Source organism: Manis pentadactyla, chromosome 19 (assembly GCF_030020395.1).
Source record: "Manis pentadactyla isolate mManPen7 chromosome 19, mManPen7.hap1, whole genome shotgun sequence".
Lineage (NCBI taxonomy): Eukaryota > Metazoa > Chordata > Mammalia > Pholidota > Manidae > Manis > Manis pentadactyla.
This window is the reverse complement of record NC_080037.1, coordinates 6,335,009-6,358,467: the sequence shown is the minus strand read 5'-3', so window position 1 is coordinate 6,358,467 and position 23,459 is coordinate 6,335,009. Positions and strand designations below refer to the sequence as shown.

The window sequence follows — 23,459 nt, the reverse complement described above, 5'->3', positions numbered from 1 at the left end:
CCTCTTGGTCTCAAGTTGGGAAAGTGGCCCATTGTCCTTGTGGAGGCCTGGCAATGTGGGAGGACCCGGACCTTTCCGGGACTCAGGGATGACCACTGGGGGGAGAGTGTTGGCCCTGGAGGGCACCCCTCTGAGGGTATCCGGGAGGGAGTCTGCCTCCAGTCCTGACTTGCCTGAGCTTTGGCACTACCATACTCAGTCCGCCTGGGCAGTTGAGCTTCGTGCTAAGAACTTCTGTGGCCAGGACAACCTTGGGGAAAACTCTGTTTGGGAATAACCCCCTGAATTCATAGGGCAGGAAGGCCTGGGACTGTGGCCATGTTCCTGTTTGTCACTGACTTGACCTCGAACTTTGTGAGGCTGAAATGAATCCCTCCTTCACCCACTTATCATTTGGCAGATCCCTAATGAACAGGCATTTTGCGCCAGGCCCTATGCTAAGAACAACTGGAGAGCCCCTGGTGACTAAGGAGCAGCCTCTGCCCTGCAGGAGAGGGACGCATCATACAGCAGGTAAGCCCCGCTCACAGGAAAATACAACGAAGGCAAAAGTGGCTGATGCCGCATACAGTATTCAGAGCTTTAGGTGACCTGTTGGGAGCCTTCATCCATGTGCCTTATAGTTTGGGGCTCACAGAGGATGAGTGACTGACTTGGGTTTGGGAGCCCTGAGGAGGGAGGGGCGCTGGCCAGTTACTTTTCAGCAAAGTAAAGATTTCTTAGCTGGGGGCCAACCTGCGTTCTCAGGCTTGGTCAGGATGAAAATTTTCTGTGGAGCACATGTGGCCATCCGTGGGTCATCTTCAGCCCGATCCAAAAAGACAGTTTAGAAGGACAGAAATTTCGGCAGAGTGATCCTCCAGTGATCCCTCGGGGCTGGGACAGGATAGACGACCAAGCGCCAGAAGATGCTAAGGTCCAGGCAAAAACCTGACAGTTCCAGGGCCATGAGCAAAGCAAGCTTCCTGTGCCTGCAGCGGGCTTCCCGGATCTGGGCGGGGGGCACCCGGGAGGCAGGTGGACCTGCCGTGGGCATCTGCATGCAGTGTGCTGTCCTCGGTGGTGAGGCTGAGCAAGGGCAGTGCAGATGGTGTGGCGAATGTGGAAAACGCTGGGCACCAAGGTCACAGCATCACCACAAAGCCAACCTGCCAAAAATGTAGAGCCTGAATCTCGTTGAGCCTTTAGATCTAACTTCCAGTTTAAAAGAGCAACAGGGCGTGGGGAGAGGATTAAATGACACTGAAGGAAGCAATCAGATAAAGCCAGAGAGAGAGATTCTGACAGAAAACCAGCAGTTTCTTCAGCAAATCAATGGTATGCAAGAAGGGGCAGAGCAGGAGGGAAGCATTCCAAACTGAAAGAGATTTAACAAGAGTTTAGCTCTTAGTAATGCACCAATATTGGTTCTTAGTTTTGACAAATACCAGGATTATGTAAGGTGTTAATATTAAAGGAAACCGGGTAAAGGATATGCAGGAACTCTGTGTACTAGGTTTGCAACTTTTCTGTAAATCTCCATTTGTTCTGAGATAAAACGTTTGTGAGAGAGAGAGAGAGAGAGAGAGAGAGAGAGAGAGAGAAAGAATGAATGAGAATGAGGTGTTGGAGACACAAAACCATCGAAGTCAGTGTGTAAACATGGACTGGTCTGGCCCAAAGACCCAAAGGTTTAAGACATTTTGAGACAATTGGGTGTTAGTTGATTTTAAGGAATCATTGTTGATCTAGCTATGTTGAGGTTATGTAGAAAAATGCTCTTCTAAGAGATGCTCTCTGAAGTGTTTGGGTACAATGTCATAATTTTTAAATTTAAAAAATTTCAATTTGATTTAAAATATTTTAACTTAAATATTAATTTAATTTTAATAGAAAATATTTCAGCAAATATTAAGGCAGATGAAGCCAATGTCATGAAACAGTAATGACTGTTAGGTGTTGGTGACAGGTAAGGGAGTGCATTACACTTTCTGTACGATTGAAAGTTTTCACAGCTATTGAGCGCCTAGTATTTGCCTTCTGCTTTAGATGTTGTTTCTTTAAGCACCTAAACAGCCACGTAAGACAGAGCCATTACTGAGGGCTCAGAGAGGCGCAGTGTTTTGTCTGAGATCACACAGCCAGAAAGGAGCAGAGCTGGGATTTGTCCCAAGCACCCATTGGCTCCCATCGTGCCTGGTGGGGATGGAAAGTGTCTCAGGAGAGGAGTAAAACAAGGGTCCTCAGCTTATATTCCAAGGGACCAGGAGGTCATCAGGGGAGCCCAGGAGAGGAGCCGGCTGACGAATCAGGGTAAGGAATTGAGCTTTGGGCAGGGACGATTTTTCTTACTTTACTTGCTTTGCCTCGCTTGAGCCTTCCAGGGACTCTCCCCTCCCTCCTTGTAGGCAGCATGTGCTCTGAGACAGCCAGGCTCAGGGAGGCTAAGTGACTTACCCAAGGTCACACGAATGCCGAGTGGGGAGCCAGGCTCAGCCCCAGGCCCTGCGGATGCTTCCTCCGGCAGACGGCAGACGTCCCCCCAGACGTCCCCCTGGCCGGGGCGGTAGGGAGGGGAGAAGGCCGCACCCCACTGTGACTGGCCGTGCTGGCACAGGCGGGGCAACAGAAGGAACTTTCTCACTGCTGGGGCTTGCAGGAGCTCAGGCCCTGCTCTCAGCCTTCTGCTTCTGCCCAAGGGTCCCCGGCAGCGCAGGCTTTCAACCTGCCTGTCCAACAAGCCGCTCTCTCCCTTGCTCCCTTCTGCCTCTAGATCCTTTCCCCGCTTCATTTTATTGCCCCCTGTCATATCACACAGGAATTGTTTCTTTTGTCTCTCCTGCCCTAGAATATAAACTCTGTGGAGTCAGGACTTGGTCATTCAGGACCCCCAGTGGGGGCTGCATGAGTATGTGTTGAATGAACGGATGCACGAATAAATGAAGCTAAAAAGAATTCAGGATGAATTGCTAGTCATTTTTTCTTTACTTTTGAAAATTATACTATCGGAGAGTACCGTACTAGGAAAAAAATTACAGCTGTTTCCCAATAGTATTCAGCAATGCAAGTGCTACATTAGGTGAGAGGTTCCAAAGCCTGAAGAAACAGTTCAGCAAGTCTGAGAGCAGGAAGCCCCCTCCCCTGCCTCGTTTTGCAGGTGGCGGAAAGGTGGGGAGGGTGGTCATACCTGGTCATTTCTCCGCCTCCTCCACCTTCTGGGAAACTCGTGCTTGAGTTCCTGTTTCCAAAGTTGAGCCCCAGGATAGGAAAGCTACTTGGGAAGGAGCTGAATGTGCTCAGGATGTTTCCGGCCACCCAGCTTCAGGCCAGCCGTGGCTCTCCCTGCAGGCCTGGCTTCCTCCTGCCAGCGCGTGGGAGACCCGGGCAGGGGTGCGGGGAGCCCAGGCCTGCTGAGTCGGTGGTTGGGCCCCAGGGCAATCGGTTGGCCTGACAAGCCAGTGGGCGGCCAGGGGCTAAAGCGACAGCAGGCGAGTCTCAGGTTGGAGCCTGATCCCAGAGGCACCAAGGGGGTGGGGAGCAGCCCTGCTTTCCTGCTGACCGGCCCCTCTCCTGGGGCCCATGGATGGGGGCAGCTGACCCTTTGGCTTAGGCAGCACCACTGCCTGGCCTCTGACCTGCCCTTCCCGCCTTGGGGCGTCAGTCTGGGTCCTGGCCTTCCTGGGGGGACAGCCTATGTCTTGGCCTCCCAGAACTGATTGTTTTGCATGACAACTGGGCCCTGACAGAGCCCCGACCTCTTCCAGCCGCTTTGGTTGCTTGTCCCTGAAACCCATTGTCACAGGCCACCCTGCCGGATGCTGCAGGCAGACCAACTTTCGGGAGGTGGATAGAGACCTAACGAGAGGTTAAGGCAGAGCAAACAACCGAGCCTGGACAGGGCACAGGTGGTAGGGGGCAGCCACCCAGCCCAGCTCCGGGCATCCCAGCCATGGGAGGGGGTCTCCAGGAGGAGTGGGGGACCACCCCCCGGAGCAGGAGTCTGGCAACTGTAAACACATCACTTCATACAGGCAGATGGGTAAACGTTTCTGTATGACGTTCAGCTCCCCACCCGTGACTCCCCCAGAGGCTTGCCCCAGGCCCACGGAGCAGTTCAGCCTGGGGCTTGGGTGGAGCTCTGCTGTGGTTTCCGACCCACGCCTGCCAGAAAGGCCCGGGTTCCAGGAGGGAAGGCTCGTTTCCTCCTCTGGCCAGGCAAGGCCTCTGGTCACGGGCGGCTCGCTGCCACCATCTCTCTCCCTGTAACACTTCTCCTGCCTCCTAAGCAGGCAGATGCTTGCATTTGCTGAAGAAAATATGATCCAAACATCCGTAAGACCAAGTGAAACCATCTGGACATCTGTTAGTTGCAGTAGCGTCAGTGGGGCAGCTGAGCCTGGGCGGAGGTGGCGTAACCACCCTGCAGGAAAGCGTACGCAGCGGGCCTGCGCAGGGGCTGGGGAACGCGCGCCAGGCAGCAGCTGATCGCCAAACGGGGCAGGCGGGGCGGCGGCAGTGGAGACACGAGCTGCTTGTCTTTCCACATCATCCTTGGTGCCGCCCCTCCCACAACCTGCGGAGACACCTGCTGAGACTTTTTCTGATGTTCAGCCTCCTATCTGCATGGCGTGGAGGAAAGGGCGCCCTGTGGGCACAGGTGCTGCGTGGGGCTCAGTGGGCTGGGGCAGGGCCAGCGGTCATCCTCGTCCCGCACACATTCATCGCGAGGGGAGCCGAGGGCCTTCGAGCCGCGTGGTGCCTGAACGGTCGTCTGGATCACACACTGAGTCTCCTTCTGGGGGAGAGGACCTGACCCCAGTCAGCCAAACAAAAACACATTTGGAGGCGATTTTGAATTTCTTCTTTATTTAAAAAAAAAAAAAGCATTTTTCTGTGTTTTTTAAACTTCTCCAGTACCGTTTCTTTCCTGCCCCTTAGCACTTCTTCCTGGCCTCCTTCCCTCCTCCTCCTGGGACCATCTGCCTGCGAGACCCAGATGAAGAAACCTTTTCGACCGTCGTGATCTGGGAGCTGGAGGAGTTGAGGGTTTGAAGGAAGGTGGTTCCTGGTCAGAAGTTCATTTGCACAAAAATAGAAACTGTGGAGGGTGAGACCAGCACATACATGTATGGATTGATCTACAATCCACATAAAAAAAAAAATAGACCCAAATTGTCATTTTACATTTGCAATATTATACAAAATAATATATATATTTTTAAACAACACGTACCCATCTACACACACACACTCACACACACACAGGTGCCAGTAGCCCCCCTCCTTCTGTGTGCGAGGACAGGGGTGTCAGTAGGCAAAGATGACGTGGTAGGTGACCTGGTGGCCATTGTCCCAGGCGTAGAGCAGGCGGTCCTTGGGGTTGTAGTCTATCTGGGTGGTGTAGGAATACTCGTTCTCAAACAGCAGCCTGGGGATGATCTGCGTGTTGGTGTGGGTGTCGAAGGCATAGGAGATGTTGGCGTTGCGCTGGTTGTAGCTGTCCACGGCGTACAGCACCCCGCAGATGACAAAGCAGTTGCCGTAGAAGTTTCGCCGGAGCCCCGTGCGCCACGTGGTTTCCTTCTGCGTGCTCAGGTCCACAGCGTTGAGCTTGCTCAGGACGATGACCTCCTGGCTGAAGCCCTCCTCATCCAGGGCTGGGTAGATGAGCCACAGACCGTTCTCATCCACGGCAAAGTCCACATCCGAGTGGCCCTGCCACCGCCAGGGTGTGGCCTCCTCGTAGGCCACGTCGTGGAGCATGGCCCAGGCGGCCACGTAGCGCTGCTTCAAGTCGTACTTGATGATGTTGCGGGTGAAGGCACGGTTGTAGTAGAAGGCGCCGCTGTACACCACGTGGCCCGTGCCGATCCAGCTGTACGGCAGCTTGTAGGAATTGCTCCAGCGACCTGCGGCAGTGAGGGGACAGGCTTCAGACCGTGGCCAGGGACAACCTGCCAGCCAGGGTGGCGGTGGCTCGTGGAATGGGATAAGCAGGCGGCTGGGGGCCTGGAGTCCCGGGTCTGTGTCTGGGATCTGCAGCAGGTGGCGTCAGCTTTGAGGGCCTGGCCTCCTCTCTGCCACAGAAAGGATGCCTCCTGCTGTCCCCACCCAGCTGTTCCAAGGAGCCGGGGGGCTGCCCTACATGAGCGCAGTCCGTGAACTGCCAGGGGCAGGGGAAAGGGCGGCGTTTCTCTGCTGCCTTCTGGACCGGACTCCAGGCCGCCCTCGCCCCCGGAGCCTGGGGAGGGACCCTGGGAGCAGGGAATGTGAGGGTGTGAGAGCGGTGTGGCCCTCCCAGTCCGTCTGCACCCAGAGACCTGGCCATGAATAAAACCCAGGGAAGCGGGAAGGACACCACAGAGCTGGGCCCAAAACGTGTACCTTGTTTGAAGTTCTCCAGGTTCCGGAACTCCACCAGGGTGTTGCCATAGTAATAATTGGTCACATAAATCCGCTCGTCCTTGGCCAGCGGGTCCTTCATCCAGGCCCCCTCGTTCCGCCCGTAAGTGTTCTGTGTGGTCGGCCCCGTGATCGTGGAGAGGGTGTCTTTGCACCTTCCTGAGGGCCAAGAGGTGGGTGGAGGGACAGGATGATGGCAGAGTGCCTGCAGCCAGAACCTTCCCGGCTCCCCCCGGGTCTGAAGCCGGCAGAAGCCGAACACACATTTCCTTGGCATCACCCTTGTGCTCCTCTCACCGTCGGGCACCTTAGTCCCGCAGGGCCACCTGCTGTCGCCACCTCACGCCACTGAGCTCTGCTGCTGGCCTCCATTCTACAAACTCCAAAGCCCTTTTTGACACCACACCCGCCTTTGAAAATCCGCTCTCTCCTCTCGGACCCCATCCTGCTCCCAGAGGCCTGTGACTGCACCTCTCCCAGGACGTAGCATTGCACACCTCAGAGACGCGTGCACCTCTCCCCTCCCTCTGTGCCCACCCCACCCAGAGCACGAGCACCACGGGGGCCACAGGCTCTGTGCCTTTCCTGTCCTCCCCTCCGCCCTTGGGATTCTGTGTCTGGCACATGGCAGGTCTGGAGCAGATGTTCTGAATCTTGGATGAACACATGGCAGTGTGAGAGATGTGACCGGACCGGAGGACTCTGTCAGGTATGACCAGGAACACGGAGCTCCTCTGGCTGCTGAGCTCCCTGGAGGAGCTTGGCCCAGGCTGTCTGAGGGCAGGTCACCCGCAGAGACCAGCCCTGACCCAGCAGTGGGTATTCATGCCCCTGAGGCCCACCTGCTAGTCCTTGAGAGCTGCCCTCAGGCCTATGATCCTGTCACTATGTGGGCAGGATGCCAGGGTCCCCTTCTGGGGAACTGGAGGGGCAGGGGACCAAGCCCCCCATAAGGACTTACTCTGGCTGTAAAAGCCCCTTCTAAGGTCAAGTCTGCCTTAATGGGACAGGAACTCCACAATGTCCTCCTGAGGGGCTTTTTGTAGTGACCTGGTGCCCAGGAGAGGCCCTAAAGGCCACTAGAACCATGCTGGATTCCAGACCAAGTCGAAAGCCTGCATTGCTTATGCAATATTATTATTGAACATGACCCTCAATGACGCTGAAATCACACATGCCAGCTGAGGGCACGTGCTCTTCCTGTCCCTGCAGTGGTGGGTTAGGGAGGAGGTGGGAAGAGGGCACTGGAGGGGGGCTGGGGGAGCAGCAGGTGAATCCACTCCTCCCAACGAGCCCCCACTCCTGGCAGCTGGGACCAGCAAACACCTCCCACCTGCCTTCAGGACAGGTGCGCAGGTGGGAGACAGTGATGAGAATGATGGGTGCCTGACGTTCACGTGGGTAAACCAAAGGCCTGCTGTTCAGGTTCGGGGCTGAATTCCAGGCCACCCTCATTTCCAGATTGGTCCAGTCTGGTCCATCCTTTTTGCTCCCCCATTGGTGGTCCAAGGAAGGGGCTCAAGCCGGCAGGACGGGGCAGGCACTGTGCCTGTGGCCCCCAGGCAGAGGCAGCTGGAAGCGGGATGAACGTTGTTTTGCAGGCAGGCCACAGAGTTGGATGCAATTGGCAGGGGTCAGGCAGCTCTGGGGGGTTTATGAGGTCCCGGTCCCACACACTGGGGAGAGATTCGGGCTCCCTAAGACAAGCGGCAGAAGCTACCAGCCAAAGCCTCATTCCCCCACAACTGGGCTCATCCGTTCAAAGCAATAAAATAAAAGTTTCTGGCCGAGCCTGGCCTGCCAAGGGTCTGATGGAAGGTGTGTAGGGAAAACGGAGGTTCCGCGGCCAGGATCCTCCCCGGACCCTGGTCGGCTGGCCCACTGCGCACGTGCAGTGCTCACAGGTGCAGCCTCGCACACGTGTGGACCGCGGGCTCTCACTGACGTGTAAAGAGCTCCGCCCAGCGCTGCGAGAGGCCCCGCGGGCAGAGACCAGCTCGCTGCCTGCAGACCTGCCCCGAGGCGGACGGTCGGGATTCTAGCGCTTGACTTGCCACCACGAGAACAAAGCTGCGTATAAACCCTTTTACCCTAAGAACGTTCCACTGCCATTTCTTGTTCTCCCTGAATCCAGAGTGAACTTTCCCGGGGTGGAAACCCTTGGACGTGACGGACGTTTTATTTCCTGGTGCAGAGCGGCGGGGGGGCCCTGGTGCCCGCGGAGATGCCTGCTTCCTCTACACTGAGGTGAGCCCTAGCGTGCCAGCCCCGGGGAGGGCATCTTTATGGCCCCCTTCCCCTGGCAAAGCTTGTCTGAGGCAGACCCCAGCCCCTGCCCCAGAGCCCCGCAAATGGCTGTGGGAGGCGAGGGTTTCTGTTGGGGGGTCGCCACGGCTGTGCCACCTCTGTGACCAGACACGGGCCTGCCAGTCGGCTCCTGGAAGCCTGGGCTCATCTGAGTTTGGATGTAGGAGGTCGCCCTAGACAGCCCCCCGAGTCCCTCCGCGGCCCTGTCTCAGCACCAGGTGGGGCACGGAATATGCTCAGGTTTAGAGCCCGAGGCCTGGCTGCGGTGGCCCTGGCCCTGCTACTGACTCCAAAGTCTGTTTAATCCAAATGTCACAGTGGGACGGACGTGTGGCTTTAGAGCACCGGAAGACAGGTCGAGGGAGGTCGGGAAAGCACAAGGCCAGACCCATGCCCGCAGTGTGAGACCTGGGGCCACTCAGATGCCCCCCGCTTGGCCACCTTGGAGAGAAGACACCGCCTCTGTCCACGGGTAATGAGGGGCAGGGGAGGCTGTGCAGAAGAGCTCCAGAGAAGAGAGCTGTGTGCACTCCTCTCGGAGATTCGCCCAAGCAAGGTGACCGGATAGCGAACGTTTATTACACACTATGTATGTATCAATTCATTCAGTCATCAATAGTCCTGGGAGGCCGTTGGCCCTGTTTCAAAGGTTCCCAGGGTCTGAAAAGATGGGGCTCTTGCCCTCAGCATATCCACCTGCTCAAATCTCACCTTCTTAAATCAGCAAACAAGGCGCTCCCCTGCCCCCCCCCCCGCCCCCGCCCCCGCCCCCGGGGCTCACTTGGCAGGCCTCCCCCAGGGCGGAGGGAGCATCCGCTCCTGTCACCCATGATGCCACCCACATGCTCCTCAGCCCTCACCCGGCTGCTGCCTCACCGCTCACGTGCTGCCATGGCCCACCTGGGCCCCCACCCACCCACCTCAGGTCCCTGCCCCCCTGGGCATTGGCGCTCCTCTCTCCTGGCCCCGCCCACCTCCCAGACACGCCTCCCTGGCTCTATGGCTGGTTTCTCTTTCCTGCCCACTTTTCAAATGCTGCCCGTCAGAGCTCCGCCTCCAGCCAGCGCTTCTCATGCCTCCTGCGCTCGCGGGCACACTCAGCTCCTCCCGGCGACCCTCAGCCCTGAGCTTGCACCTGAGCACCGTGCAGCCACCTGCCTACCAGCCGTCTGTCTCCCGTGTGTCCTCCCGGCTCCTCAAACTTAACTGATTAAAATGGAATTCATTTGCTTCGGGTCCCACCTGCTCCTCCTGTACTTCCGGTCCTGGAGAAAGGCGTGGCGCACCAGCCACTAACCAAGCCAGCAGGCTGGGCTTCCCTGATGTCCCTTCTCCCTGCCCACGGACACCCTGCTCGCTGGCCCCTCTGCCCTCCCCTCCACCTCTGGGGGGACTGTGGACCTCACTGCCTCCTGCCTGGGTCCCTCCAATCCCACCTGTGGCCTCTCTGGCTCATCTCTGCCCCTCCTCACCTATGCCACAGTCGTCCCGAGCTGCTTTCCACTTAAACCCTTAACTCTCCATCGTGGACTGCGGCGTGAAGCCCGAGTCCTATCCTAGCACGTCAGCCTCTCCTGCAGCGCCATCCGTACTTCTCGCCACCTCCCCTCACTCAGATTCTCAAACTCTAATGCCTCCGGGACAAGCAGAAACCGCTAGGAGTGAAGTGTGCTGAGGGTGGGACAGGAGGCAGCCCCAGACGCTGTGCTGGGGTGCAGGAGATACCGGCCTGAAGGTATTCAAGTTCAAGACTGGAAAAACGCTGGGACGAATTCGGCCCTCGGGTTGCCTGCTTGAGATCCCTTTCCCATTCCCGACTGCTTGTATTCCCCAGGGGTGCCAGGCCCCGGGCAGGCTTCCTGGGCATGTGACCTGTGCAATCACACGGGCCCCTGGCTCAGAAGGGATCACCCTGGGTTTAATGCTCTGCTACCCCCCTCTTGAAATTCTTAATAATTTGATGTTTGAGCTTGTGTTGTGTAAGTGAGGTCTGACAGGACAGTGGAGTGGGCGCGGGAGTGCAGAGAATGCATCTCCTGTGTCTGCCCTCTTGCCCCGCAGGTGCCCGTGAGCCCTTGCTGTGCCTCAGGAGCAGAACTGCAGGGGGACCCACTGCGCGCAGGCAGTCAGCCAGCCTCCACGTGCACCGAGGTAAGCGCGTCGCCTTTATGATGAGTTAATGGGGCCTGGCAGCCCCCGAGGCTACACTTCCCATTTGAACCAGAACTTGCTTTGAATGTAGGAAGAAGACAATGGGGTTTTAAGAAACATGAATAACCCAGGGACCCTATCATATTCTTTCTCTCTTGCACCCCTTCCCTACGTTAGCCATCATCTGAAAATGACACAGGAGAGGGAAAGATAGGGTGACTCAAAGTTCCTTTTCTTTTTCGTCCTTAACTCAGGGAGCCTCAGGTAGGGAGCGTGGGCCCCGTGCACATGGAGCAGTGAAGCAACGGGGAGTTAGTTCGGCACAGCGTGTGCGGTGCTCTGCCAAGAGCAGGACCCCTGTGCATGTGGGCGCTGCGGAGGGGGATCGCGTCCACGTGGCGGGTCCCACCTATGAGTTAGACGGTCATATATTTGCACTTCGACCTGATGTTGTACAATAATGTAAAGAAGAATGGTAAACCTCATGCTGATAATTTATATTTTTAGTATATCTGTACTTACGGTGGCTTGACACAGCCAACAGGAAACTGTAACAGGAGAGAGGGAGAGGCGCCATGGAAGGGAAAAGCTTTGTGACAGCGCTTTGTGTGCTTTGCGACCCCGAGACCCGCGTCTGCATTCTGCTCTGCTCTCCACAAGCTGCGCCTTGGGCCTGACCGGCCTCCTCGCTCTGCTGCCACCTGCGCTCCGCCTCTCAGGGCAAGGCCACCCTCCTTTTGGGCCTGGCTAATCTTCCTCATCCTTCACGACAGCTAGGCCAGCATCGCTTTGCAGAAGAGAGTTCCTCTGACCCTGGGCACCTTCCCCACAGCTGCGCTCCCTCCCCGCAGGTGGGAGGTGCTGGTGTCTAGAGAGCCTGTGTGTGCCCCGGGGGAGAGGGAGCTGCCTGTCCTTGTACCCCTGCCTCGCCTGCATTTGTGCTTCGCTTTAACCATGAATCTGAAGATGGTTCCCCTGCTTGGAACCCTCTCTGCCCCTTTGGGAATGACGTCTCGACTCCCCTGGTTGTCAGGCCCCTCACTGCCGCCCCAGACGTCTTAATCCCTAGGCTGCAGGGCATGGGGGCCGCCCTCAGTCCCCTGGCCACCCGGGGGTGCTGTCCGCTCCGCCTGGAGGGCCCTCTGCCCTAGAGCTGCGAGCTGGCGGGAGCCCTCAGTGACGGCACTCCACAGTATGTGGGGCCCCTCCCCGCACCCCAAATTACCCTGAAGGGGGTTGAGCATGTCTTGGCCAGCAGTGCAGGGCTGAACGACTCAGGAGTGCACTCTTTTTCCTTGCAGAGGCCTAGGTTTTATTGCTTATCCATTTACAAGGAAGTCTCTACTTTATATTCCTGTTTCTAGGGCCAGAGGCCCTGGCTGTGAGCGGGCTTCCCAGTGGCTTGAGGGGGCCGGGTAAAGCCAGCACAGCCCGGTGTCCCTGCGGGTCGGGGGTGGGGAGGGCTGCCTGTCAGGTGTCTCAGGGCAGCTGCCCGGGGCCCCGGCTGCGTCACGCCAGCCCTGCTGACATGCGGCGGGCAGAGCGGCCAGCTCATGCCCACAGCCGGCGTGGCCGGCCCAGCCTGGGGGTCGTTCCGCTTGTGCGCTGTGTGGGAGAGTCTTCGCAGACCACAATTCCTAGATTCAGCGGCGAGCCAGGCTCTCTGGCACTGCTGTCATCCTGATGCCCTGTGTGCCCGCTTCTCCCCACCCCTTGCTCCTGCCCCAACTGGCCTATTCTCAGACATGCACTGGGAGCTGCCGTTGTTCAAGTCTGCGACTGCCACGCAGGCCACGTGGCACAACCATCCCTTCCTCTGCAGTAGCCTGCAGGGACCTCCCGGGGCCCCTGGACGGTGACCGATCCCCTCCCTTCGCCATCTGCCCTCTTGCTGTCCTAAAGCTACCACGCTCTGGCTGAATGCTTTCACAGCCGAGAGTTCATTCTAATTTACTCGCTTTTGGAATGTTTCTGAGAGTTTTACAATTCCCCTGAAAATAATGGTAGACATTTTAGGACATCACAAAATTAGGTTTGGAAACCATGGGATAGGATGTCCCTTTTATATAGGGTGTGTCTTTATATAAAAACACATCTCCAAACAGCTCAAAATCAAAATTGCCAGTGTCATTCAATAGCAAACAGCCTTTTACGGGCTGCATATCAGTGGCCCGTGTCGGTTTCAGCCAAACGATTTTTATGTAGCTGATGACTAGGACATGAAGGACATCACAGTCTTACTTGGCCAGGCACAGGCAAGTTGGGGGTCTGCAGAGAAGGTTCTGGAAAGGTTCATCCACACTCACAGCAGCCCGGGAGAGGCACTTGACAGCAATAAATGATTAAAAATGATTCCCAAAAACAAACTTGCCAAGACTCCACGTTGCCTGAACAGCCAAACTTTTCTTCTCTCCATGCCGCCCGCTCTTTCCACCCCTTGGTATTTGATGAGAACAGTACGTGTGTGTCCACATCCCTGTGTTTTCTGAAGTAGAGTCGAGGCAAGGACCCCAGCTCTTCTGCAAAACTCTACAGGCCAGTCTTCAAGCACAACCTTCACCCTCTACGTGACGCTATCTTCCTGGGTGAACTGAATATTGAACTACAAGAGAACATGTATTCCCACCTCGAGCTCCTGCCACCAGGCAGATAAATGGCTGCTAGGACACGGTTTCTCCCATTTGGGCATCAACATGTCAGTCAGGCTGCCGCAGGGGGGTGGAATGCTCAGAATCCCAGGAAGGTGCACGCTGGGAGTTCCACCGGAAAAGCCGGCCGGTGGCACCTCCCAGGGAGGCTGGCGCGGAGAGGCTGCGGGCGCCGGGGCCCAGGCTGGAGAGGGGTTACAGAGACCCGGCTGGTCTGCACTCCTGCCTAGGAGGTCACCCAGGGAAAGGGCTCGCAGGCTGGCAAACGCCACCGCTGAGGACATGCAAGTGTGTGGGTCACCTGCAGCCTGTCGCCACTGTTGGTGATCTGGCCCCTGTAGTGGGGCCGTGCGGCCTTGCGGAGCTCCCTCCACGGCAGAGGGGCAGACGGAGCGCTGGGCTCGGGGGCTGTGCTCCCATGAGCTGCCCAGGCCCCAGGACATTCCAGAGAAACCGAGCAGGACCTGCAGCACGAGTATCCAAACACTGAGAAATCCACTTCCTATTCTGCGATCAGCTTGCTTTCCATGCGGAAGGGCAAGAAAAAGAAGAGAAAAACATGGAAACATGCTCTCCTGCTCCCACCCGAACATCTGTGGCCCAGAACAGAACTGCCTTTCTGCTCAGCAGCTCAGGGCCAAGGTTCATGAGATTGTTGCCCCGGGACCGTTTGTGCTGGTTATTTCCCTGCTCTACCATCTTGGGATTTTCACCCAATAAGAATCCCTTGCTGTATCCTGGCCTGATAAACTTACTTCAGAAAACCACAGAATTTAATGGGGGAAACAGTCTTTAGCGAATTCCAAGTTTCAGCTGAGACCTGCAGAAGGGCAGGAAATTAGCCGAGGTCACAGATGTCGCGGCAGAGGCCAGGCTGCAAGCAGGTGTCATGCTCCTTCCCCCACCTTGTCTCTGGCAGTAGCGGGCACCGTATTCTGAGGAGGGATTGGGATGAGGAATGAGGCAGCCAAGGGAGTGCAAAATGGGAAGAAGGGGAAGACAGGTCTAAGGCAGACCACGTCCTCTGTCAAATCATGTAAATTTTTCAGCAAGTATTTTGATGAAATTATTCAATGGTTATTTTTCCATCACCATCGGTGCTGACTTAATGCATGTTTGGGAGAGATTCTTGTTGTCAGCTCCCACCTCCTTCTCTGGTGGGCTTCCTCCCACACTCCTTTTCACTGTCCTCAGAGGAGTCCTGTGGCCCTGGAGCTGCCAAGCGGGAGCTGCATTCGCCACGCTTCTGGAACATACCTCGTTCCTTTAGACCTAACAGTCAGAAGGCTTCCCTTCTGTACTTAGGAAACTCCTACTCATCCTTCAAAACCCAACTCAAATGATACCTCCTTAGAAAAGCTTCCCCAGCCTTCTTAGCAGCCAGGCCAAGCTGGTGTTCCCTTTCCCATTTCTGTTTCTCCATTCTTGTGATAGCATTTAGCACACGATGTTCCAATGCTTAACTTAGTCATCACCAAATAACCAGTACCCATCATAAAGCCTAGTACACAACAAATGTCTACAAAAGTGCTGAAGGGAGGTGAGATCTTGTCTCCATAAATTTATATATATTTTAGAGAGGAGTCCACCCCAGTCAGTGGCTTATTTTGAATATGTAAATCCTACATGTCAACACTGATCACTGGCCAGAGGCATAATCCACTTTAGGCAGAAGTCTGGCATCTGGCCCCTCCCTCTCCTGTCAACCTCTCTCCAGCCTTTCACCGGAGCTGACTGGGAGGCGCAGGCCAGGTAGAATGAACTCACCTATGACGTTCCGGATGTCATCTTCCTCTTCGGGGCTCAGGGTGGGGCGGGAGGGGCTGGTGAGGGCTGCACCCTGCCCAGCAGTCGCACCTCTCCCCAGCGAGTCTGTCCGCACTGTGGTGGGAGGCACCTGGGCCGTGTGTGTAGCCTCCATAAATGCGTCCCCAGGAGCCACTGACGGAGAAGCTGAGGCCAGAGGTTGCTGGGTGGACGTGTGGGCCACGGTGGTGGCTGGTTCGGCAGAAGGTTTGAGGACGGCCTCCCCTGTGGGATCTGGAGACACTGAGGAGGTTTGGACCGGCGTTGAGAATTGTTCAGCCGAGGCAGAGAGGGTGGGGTCAGGGACGCTGGGTGCTGAGGTCGAGGCCTGGGGCCGTGTAGAGGACAGGGCTTGGGGTGGGGTGCTCTCGTCCCTCGTCACAGCAGCACCGTGACTGGTGGCTACTGGCCTCCGGGTGGCCCTGGGCAGCAGGTCAGTGTGTCGCAGAAGCTGGTCTTCAATCAGCAAATCCACTCCGTTGTCACCACTGAAAAACTCATCTTCTGGGAAACAAACAGAAGGTTCATTTGTGACTCGGGGAGAAGAGCAACCTGGGTCGGTGACCAAGAACACACACACACTGTATTCAGTGGATTAGTAGGAGGGCTTCCTTCTTCCATATGACCCTCTGATTTAGAGAGGGAGCCCAGCCAGGATCATAGAAGAAGGTGACAGATGGAAGGCCACTGCCTTTCCTGGAGGGTCTCTCTGAACAGACTGCTGCTAAAGGCCACCCAGGTTATGGGGCCCCCAGGGAGGATGCAGGAAGCCAGTCATCCAGCCCATGCCTTCAGCAGACATTTATGGGGCTCGGACAACAACCATGGGCAAACAAAGGTCCCTGTCCTCCCGGAGCTATTACCTAGTGGAGACACTGAGGGATAGTACGTGCCTGGAAGGCGCCATGAGAAACAGTCAGGCAGGGCGAGGACATCCAGAGAGCTGGGAGGGAAGGGGAACCTGCAGTAGCAGGGAAGGTGGTCAGGATGGGACTCAGCAGGATGGAGAGGGGGGCAGAGGCTTGAAGGAGGTGAGGGAGTTGGCCAGGCAGCTATCGGGGGAAGAGTATGCAGGGAAATGGCAGCAGTGCAAAGGCCCTGAGGCCAGAACATGCAAGGCGGCCAGCACAGATGGAGCAGAGAGTACGCAGGGAGAGTAACAGGAGGTGAGGTCAAGGAGAGCTCAGGAGCCGGTCCTGTGGGGCTTGGGTCCTCTGTTTGGACTTGAGTTTTCATTCTGAATGAAATCGCGGAGTGAGCAGGCTTTGAGAAGGAATACAGGGAGACAAAGATTTCTTAGGACACAAAAAGGTCTAACCCCCCAAAAATCATTGGTAAACAGGTTTTTTCTGCTCATGAAAAACACCATTAAGGAACTGAAAATGCAAACCACAGGCAGGGAGACAATATTCACAATACACGTGACTGACAGAGGACTTGTTCCAGAATGTGTAAAAGAGGAAAACCCTCCCACCGATCGATAATGAAAACAGACAACATGCACAGTTGAGAATGGCCACAGTGATCACGCCAGCAGCAGGGTGAGCATAAGCCACGGAGGCGAAGGCGAAGGCGGGGCGGGAGGCGGTGGGGGGGGTGCTGCCGTGTGGGGCCTGACGGAGGACCGGCTCTGGCTGAGCGGCACGTGGGGATTTCCGGGGTGCAGGGCAGGGGGAAGAGGGACCGAAGGGGAGGGGCAGGTGGAAGGAGGAAGACAGGAGGAGGAAGTGTTAAGGAAATGAGATAAGACAGGGGAAAGGGAACATGTGTCTCCTGTGAAAGGGTGGAGATAAAAGGGCAGGTGCTGGAAGCCTGGGACCCCTGAAGCAGGGGGGCAGGAGGGGGACGCCCCCAGCGCGGCTCTGAGCCAGTCATTCCCCCTCCAAGCCTCAGTGTCCCCATCTGCACCTGCGGACGACTTCCCCGGAGGGCACTGAAGTCCCTTCTCGCTCTGCCATGCTCTGCAAGCCCAGAGAAGTCAAGTGACTTGCTCAAGGCCACTCAGCAAGGCATGGGGAAAAGCAGCACAAACTCCAGATAACTCTGGGGCCACAGCAGTAACCAGACTGCAGAAGGGGCGTGGGCTCCCAGGAAGAGCGTCTCCACGGGACCCCGACACTAACTCCCTCCCTGCCCGGCCTCTGGGGCGGCCCTGCTGACCCCAACTCACGCTGTTCTTCAATGTCGTTCTCCTCAGGGCCCTTGGCCTTGTAGTAGGTGATGCCCCGGATGACGGTGGGCTTGGAGGCGGGCCGGCCCCTCAGGTGGACCTGCCTCTGCAGGGGCCGCCGGGGCCGCACCACCTGGGGCGGGGCCAGGGGCTGCGCCTGCAGGAGCTCCACGAAGTTGATCTGCTGGGACACGGTCTCTTCCTGCAGGAACCGCTCCTCATACTGCTCCTCGGGGGGGACACAGGGGAGGGTCACAGTCAGAGAGGCAGAGGCCGGGTGGGGGCGCTGCCAGAGCCGAGGGCATCCTCACCCCTGAGGCCGATCCCACAGCCACTTCCCACGTGCATCACGTATGTTAACTACTTGACCCTTCTCATCAGTCCTGTGAGGAAGGAACCGTTTTTCTCATTCCCATTTACAGATTAGGAAACCCAAGCACAGAAAGGTTATGTCCATTTCCCAAGGTCACACAGCAGGATCCGACCCTGGGCAGCCTGGCTCCAGGACCCGTCTCCCTCCTTCCCGCGGACTCCCCAGGCCGTGCGGCTCTCCTCACACCCTGGCCTCACCATGCTGGAGACTGAGGTCTGGTGTCAGTTCCAGTGAGATCCTGGTGTGGGCAAGGGCCCGGGATGGGACATGAGGCCTGCGGACCAAGGCACACCCCAGGGTGAAGCCTGGTGGCGTCACGTCCACTCCCAGAACAAACTGCCCCAACCCCCGCCCGTGCATCCAGAATAAAGCCCACAGTCCTTGGCCTGCATTTAGAGCTCGTAGGCGCCGACCGAGAGCCAGCTCCGCACTCTCTTGTTCCGCCCCCTGCCTCTACGCCCTTGTCCTTCAGCCGCTTGGCTGACCCCTGAGCCTCTGGGCTCCCTGAACTGCTGGGGCTGTGCTCAGACTGTCTTCTCTGTCTAGAAGGCCATTCTCTTCCCCCAAGACAGCTACTTATTGTAATCAACCCATTTGTCAGGGCCTGGCTGAAATCTCAGATCCTCAGCAAATACTCCCAGATTCAGAATGAATCTTTCCTTCCCAATCCTCACTTTGTACTTTGTGGCAGAGACTTCAAATTGGAAATCCCATCTCCGTGTTCCTTGCTAAAGGGGAACTGGTTTTGTGGGAGTGGTCAGGGGACTAAGTTCTGGCCAGTGGGGAATCCATAGAAATTGGTGGGTTGAGAGCTTTTGGAAAAGTTCCTTAAAAGGGAGGTTGCGTTGGCTGGGAGGCATCTTTTGCAGTCTTCCTCATTCCTCTGGTCTGAAATGTGGACGGGATTGCTGGAGCTGAGCAGCCATCTCGTGACCATGAGGGGATTTTGAGGATGGACATCATAAATGATATCTTGCAGTAACTATACCAGGCCTGCTCTGCCTACCTCCAGAGCTCTTCTCCATGAAAGGACAACGAACCTCTCTATTGTTTAAGGCACTCAGCTGAGTAGCTGCCTTGTAATGGATACAAGTCTGTAGTTCATTTACAGCACTTCCCTTCCACAGGCATTACTTAAATGAGCAACTGGAAGGGCAGAAACCACCTTTTGCTCTTCTTTGATTCCCCTGGGTGGGTGCTCCTAAATATTTGTTCAACTTAACTTTTTGAATCATAGCAAATCACAAGGAACTGTCTATATTTGTGACTGGCACTGGGGTTTTGTCAAATAAAACAATCTTTGAAGTAGACAGCCCAGGACCCGGGCACCTTGATGGCACCATGCAAATGCCACTGTGGTGGTTCTGGTCGCACAGAAGGACCGTGCTGTGCTGCACAGAGCTGCTGCCCAGCGACTGGCTTCTTGTGCCCACCGTGTGGCACAGTCTCTGGGTGCTGCTTTGTTCCATCTCATCATGTCGCCCCACCCAAGATCACAGACACCCACCTTTTAAAGCAAAGGACCTTGGGCACAGGGCCTGCCTTTGAGCTGGCTGTGTTCAAAGTCAGAGCCACCGCACAGGTGGGTCCAGCTCCGAGGGGGCAGTGACTCCGCCAGAAAAGTGTGCAGGGCCTAAGGGGGTGAGGTGCAGCCCAGCTCTCGTGAGGACTCCAGTAACTGAATGGTGAAGAGCAGCTTCCTAGAGCTACTTGAGCCGTGAAAGCTCATCCCCACCAGGAGGAGGTGGGTGCACTCCCTTAAATCTTGCAACTTGGTGAGGTCCGTGCAGACAGCAGAGCCCACTTTGAGACAAAACCTCTGTCTCCAGATGCCCACTGTCCTGAGGGGCAGAGCAGGACCCTGGGGGTCATGGATGGTAGCTGGTAGGGACCCAGTATCTTGGCCAACTTCCTCACTTCACCCAGGAAGAAGCAACTCAGTCTCTCGTTTTGACCTTTAAAATCTGGCTTAGGGAAAACCTGGAGTCATTCGTGGCCACACCTCCAAGTCTGCACTGGTTTTACCGCGACAAGAGAGTTTATCCAGCTGGCGCAACAGACATGGCAGTTCCTAAATAGGCATTCCTTGCTCCCTAGCACATGGTGAACAACTCCTGGAAGCTGGGGCACCTTTCTGCCAGCCTCCCCTGGCTGGGCCCGAGAGATGCCCAGGAGGGAGGGCGGACATGTGCTCTGGGCAGCCCCCACTCCTGCCGCCTGCCCCTCCCTCAGCTCCCATTTCTTGCTGGTAAGGTGACCTCAACTAAGGAGGCAAGGGATGTGTGGCCAGTGGTGGTGACATTTAGTGAGCACCTAGTGTGAGCAGACAAGCTAGTTATATTATTTGTAACCTTACAACAGTGGGCAAGGTAGGTATTACTATCCACATTGTACAGATATGGGAAGAGAAGCTCGGAGTCATTTATTTGGTCCATAAGGAAGTGGTGAGGGGGTACTTATTAAGTCACAGTGCTCTGAACAGGCCCAGGGCTGCCAGCCTTCAGAGCCCGTGAGCATCTTTATTTTAAGCCACACTGCCCACAGCTGTGACTGCGGGACTAACTCATTTGCCATCCAAAAATTCGTTTACTTCCCCAAGTCCTCAGGGCCATGGTCTGGCTAGTGCCCAGCAGACTTGGGGATCCCTCATTTCCCACTGGAAAGAGCTGTCTGGGAGGCTGACAAGAGAGGCCCCAGCCCTTGACTCAGATGCTGTGGGCCATCTAATTGCCAGACCCTGGCTTCACTCTGTGTTGCAAAAGTAGACTGTCATTTCTTCGTGGCAAACCCCAGGAACTGTCTTTAATTCTAGGCTCTCAGGGATGGGCGGGAACTGCAGTCCTGTGCCCAGCCAAGGAAATGGAGCAACACCCTGGACAGCCCCTGCCAGGGAACATATAATTTCCTTGGACTCACTGGCGACAGGCTGCACAGGGCAGCAGAGCCCCCACCAACTTTGATTTCCTCTCCCTGTTAACCCAAGAGTCTGTTGTATGACTTCAACTGCTGGCGTCCCTATGCTCCTGTTCCCACCCTGACCTCCCCACCCCCAAACCAGCCCCCAGAGCTCCCTGCCAGCCCTCCAGGCGAGGATCTTCTTGGAGAGAGGCCTTCACCATTCTGAGAAACCCCCAGATCACCTCTAAGAACCCTGGGAATAACGACCAAACCCAGGCATGCCATTCACCCTCCTTCCGCGCAGGACTCGCTAATGAGACAAGAATTGAGGGGAGCAGAGGACCAGGCCCGCGGCTCCTGTGCTGCTTCCGCCTTTCCAGCCCCTCCTGGGCCCTGGCTGTCCCCCACCCCAGGTTTGGGTGGATGGTGCTAAATTCAGCAATGTGGTGAATAGGGTTCTCAGGGGCGGCCGAGGGCTTTGCTGAGCAAGGAGAAAAAGGGTTTGGTGTGTTTGATTTGGTTTCCTGTTTGCCCTCAGGAAATCTGAGCTGGGTTCCTGAACATACCACATACTGTGTCATCAAGGGGATGCATGAATTTTCAAGCTCAGCCAATTGGAAAGTTGGGAGCGTGAGAGGGCAGGGAATGCCGGACACCGCTGGGCGCCTGGGCTGGTGGAGGACGCCAGACAGGCTGAGATAGGAGCTGCTGGGCCCCAGGTGTGATGAGCAAGGACCTCCCAGTTCCCTTCCTGCCCCAGTGTCCCCTGGCTCTTGGGTTTACAAGCTCAGACCCTCCGAGCTCAGAGAAGCCCGCCATGCTGATAAAGTAGCCATGTGTCAGGGACACGGAAAAAAGAGAAAAATAATGACAGAAAGAATATGACACGTCCCTAAATACATCAAAGTAGTTATCATGGGCAAAGCCAGAAAATTATTGGCCTTCCTTATCCTTGCTTTCTGGTTTGGAGTTGGTCTTATTTTGAGTAGAAACCAGGCAGGATGCAGACAGCATGCCCCCCTTCAGGGCTTCCTGCCTCCAAGGCCCTCATCTGCCTGCTTTCCCACCTTTGGAACCCATGTGCCCGGTTCCCCAAACCCACAGCTGCTGCCTGCCTGGCAGCACTTTGACGAGCTTCTCTGCCCAAGAGCTCCCACACCCAGTGATCACTTCCTTCCTCGGCCCAAGTCTTAACGACCCAGGCAAGCGTTCTCCCCAGTCACGCTCCCCAGCCCTTCTTGTCGTGACACACAGAGCGACAGCTCCAGGACTCTGCCTGCCCCAGGCCCTGCTCTACCCACACCCTGCCCGCCAGCAGCCGGCCAAGGGGACCCCTCAGCCGTGCACCTGGAGTGCCCCTGCTGCCCGCTCCCGACCCTTGGCCTGGCTCCAGAAAGCGAGGCCTGTCTCAATGGCTGCACTATCGCCCGGATGGCCCGGCACCCCTCGGATTACACATCTCCTGGACCTGCCTTGACAGCAGCATCCCATTTATAAGTCCTGCTGCCAAAATGTACCTGTTTCTTCTTCCACTCTTTTGGGTTAGCTCCCAAATCAACGCCTGTTTCTTGGGCCCCAACGTAGACAATAACCTACACATTCCCTGGTGACGTACTTAACCATGAGGACATAAACATAACTTAGGCACTGGAAGCAGAAGAGACGAGCATCAAATGGGCAGATATTTTTAAGCAGGGAGGTCGTTTGGCATCCCTCCACTCACATCAGATCATGTTCCATCTCATGCACGGGACACACTGGCTGGAAAGAGACGAGAGGTTCAAGACCCTCTGCCACTACTTCCTGGCTGAGCAAGCGAGACCATGAGCGTCCCTGGATCTGTGTCGTCTTCTGCAAAGGGAGGATCTTGGCCTCTGCCTGGCCTGCTTTCCAGAGCTGTAGTACAAGCTACATGGCGTAGTGAGGAAGGTACACGGCACCTCACAGAGTGCCTTATAAATAGGAACAGTTACAGAACTTACTGTTTCCAAACTAGAGCACTTTTGGGAGGGAAAGTTTCAATTATTATTGAATAATATCACTTTGGATCATTACCAGCACTGTTCATTATGCCAGGACAGGAGGAGTGGACCAGGATGGTCCCCAAAAGGCCAGCAGGGGTGTCTCTTCTTACTTATAAATAAATGCAAGGGATGCCCACAAAGGAGTGACGGGGTATAATGAAAAGAACAGGGCCTGGGATGCAGGGACCCAGCTCTGAGGCCCGGCCAACCACCTCCTCACCGAACCTCTCTGGGCTTCAATGTTGAGTAAAACGGAGCCAGTCTCTGCCTCGTCAGATGTGCAGAACGGTTGTGAGAACATGACTGTGAAAGCATCGAAACCTCGAAAGCCCTATGCACAGGGGAGATGCTGGTACAGGCTCCCCAGGGGCTGAGCTCAGAGGCCCGTGGGCCGCGCATACCTCGGGGTGAGTGTAGGCCGCCGCACCTCGCTGCAGGGCCGAGCGGATGTCCGGCATGGCGTCCAGGATGGTGGTGGAGCAGTTCTCTTTGCCTCTCTTGTTCATCTCAGCTCGAATTTCTTCCATGTCCTCTTTGATCTGCTCATTTTCCTTGGTGAGATTTTTGGAAACTTCCTGAGAAGAGAAAAATATGTAAAAAGAGGATCCACTAAAGTGCTGTGTAGACAAGCAGGAGGCAGTCAACAGCCACCTTCCACTCAGGATGTGGAGACATAAAAACAGGCTGAGAAATGGGCCAAG

At 56.1% G+C, this 23,459-nt stretch overlaps 1 protein-coding gene across 2 annotated transcripts in view; it reads right to left on the bottom strand.

Annotated features, from left to right (window-relative positions):
• Positions 1-4,826: 4,826 nt before the first annotated feature.
• The window catches only part of OLFML2B (olfactomedin like 2B), a 32,073-nt gene continuing 13,440 nt past the window's right edge, over positions 4,827-23,459 (bottom strand). Inside the window, exons 4-8 of one of the 2 annotated variants that reach the window (XM_036922839.2) lie at positions 23,160-23,333; positions 17,464-17,689; positions 15,255-15,797; positions 6,364-6,540; positions 4,827-5,888 (exon numbers count right to left, since the gene is read on the bottom strand). In XM_036922839.2, the coding sequence (XP_036778734.2) occupies positions 5,287-5,888; positions 6,364-6,540; positions 15,255-15,797; positions 17,464-17,689; positions 23,160-23,333 (1,722 nt within the window). In that variant the 3' untranslated portion in view covers positions 4,827-5,286. Of the gene's footprint in view, positions 5,889-6,363; positions 6,541-15,254; positions 15,798-17,463; positions 17,693-23,159; positions 23,334-23,459 lie in introns of both variants that reach the window. The other variant, XM_036922837.2, reaches the window with a different exon arrangement.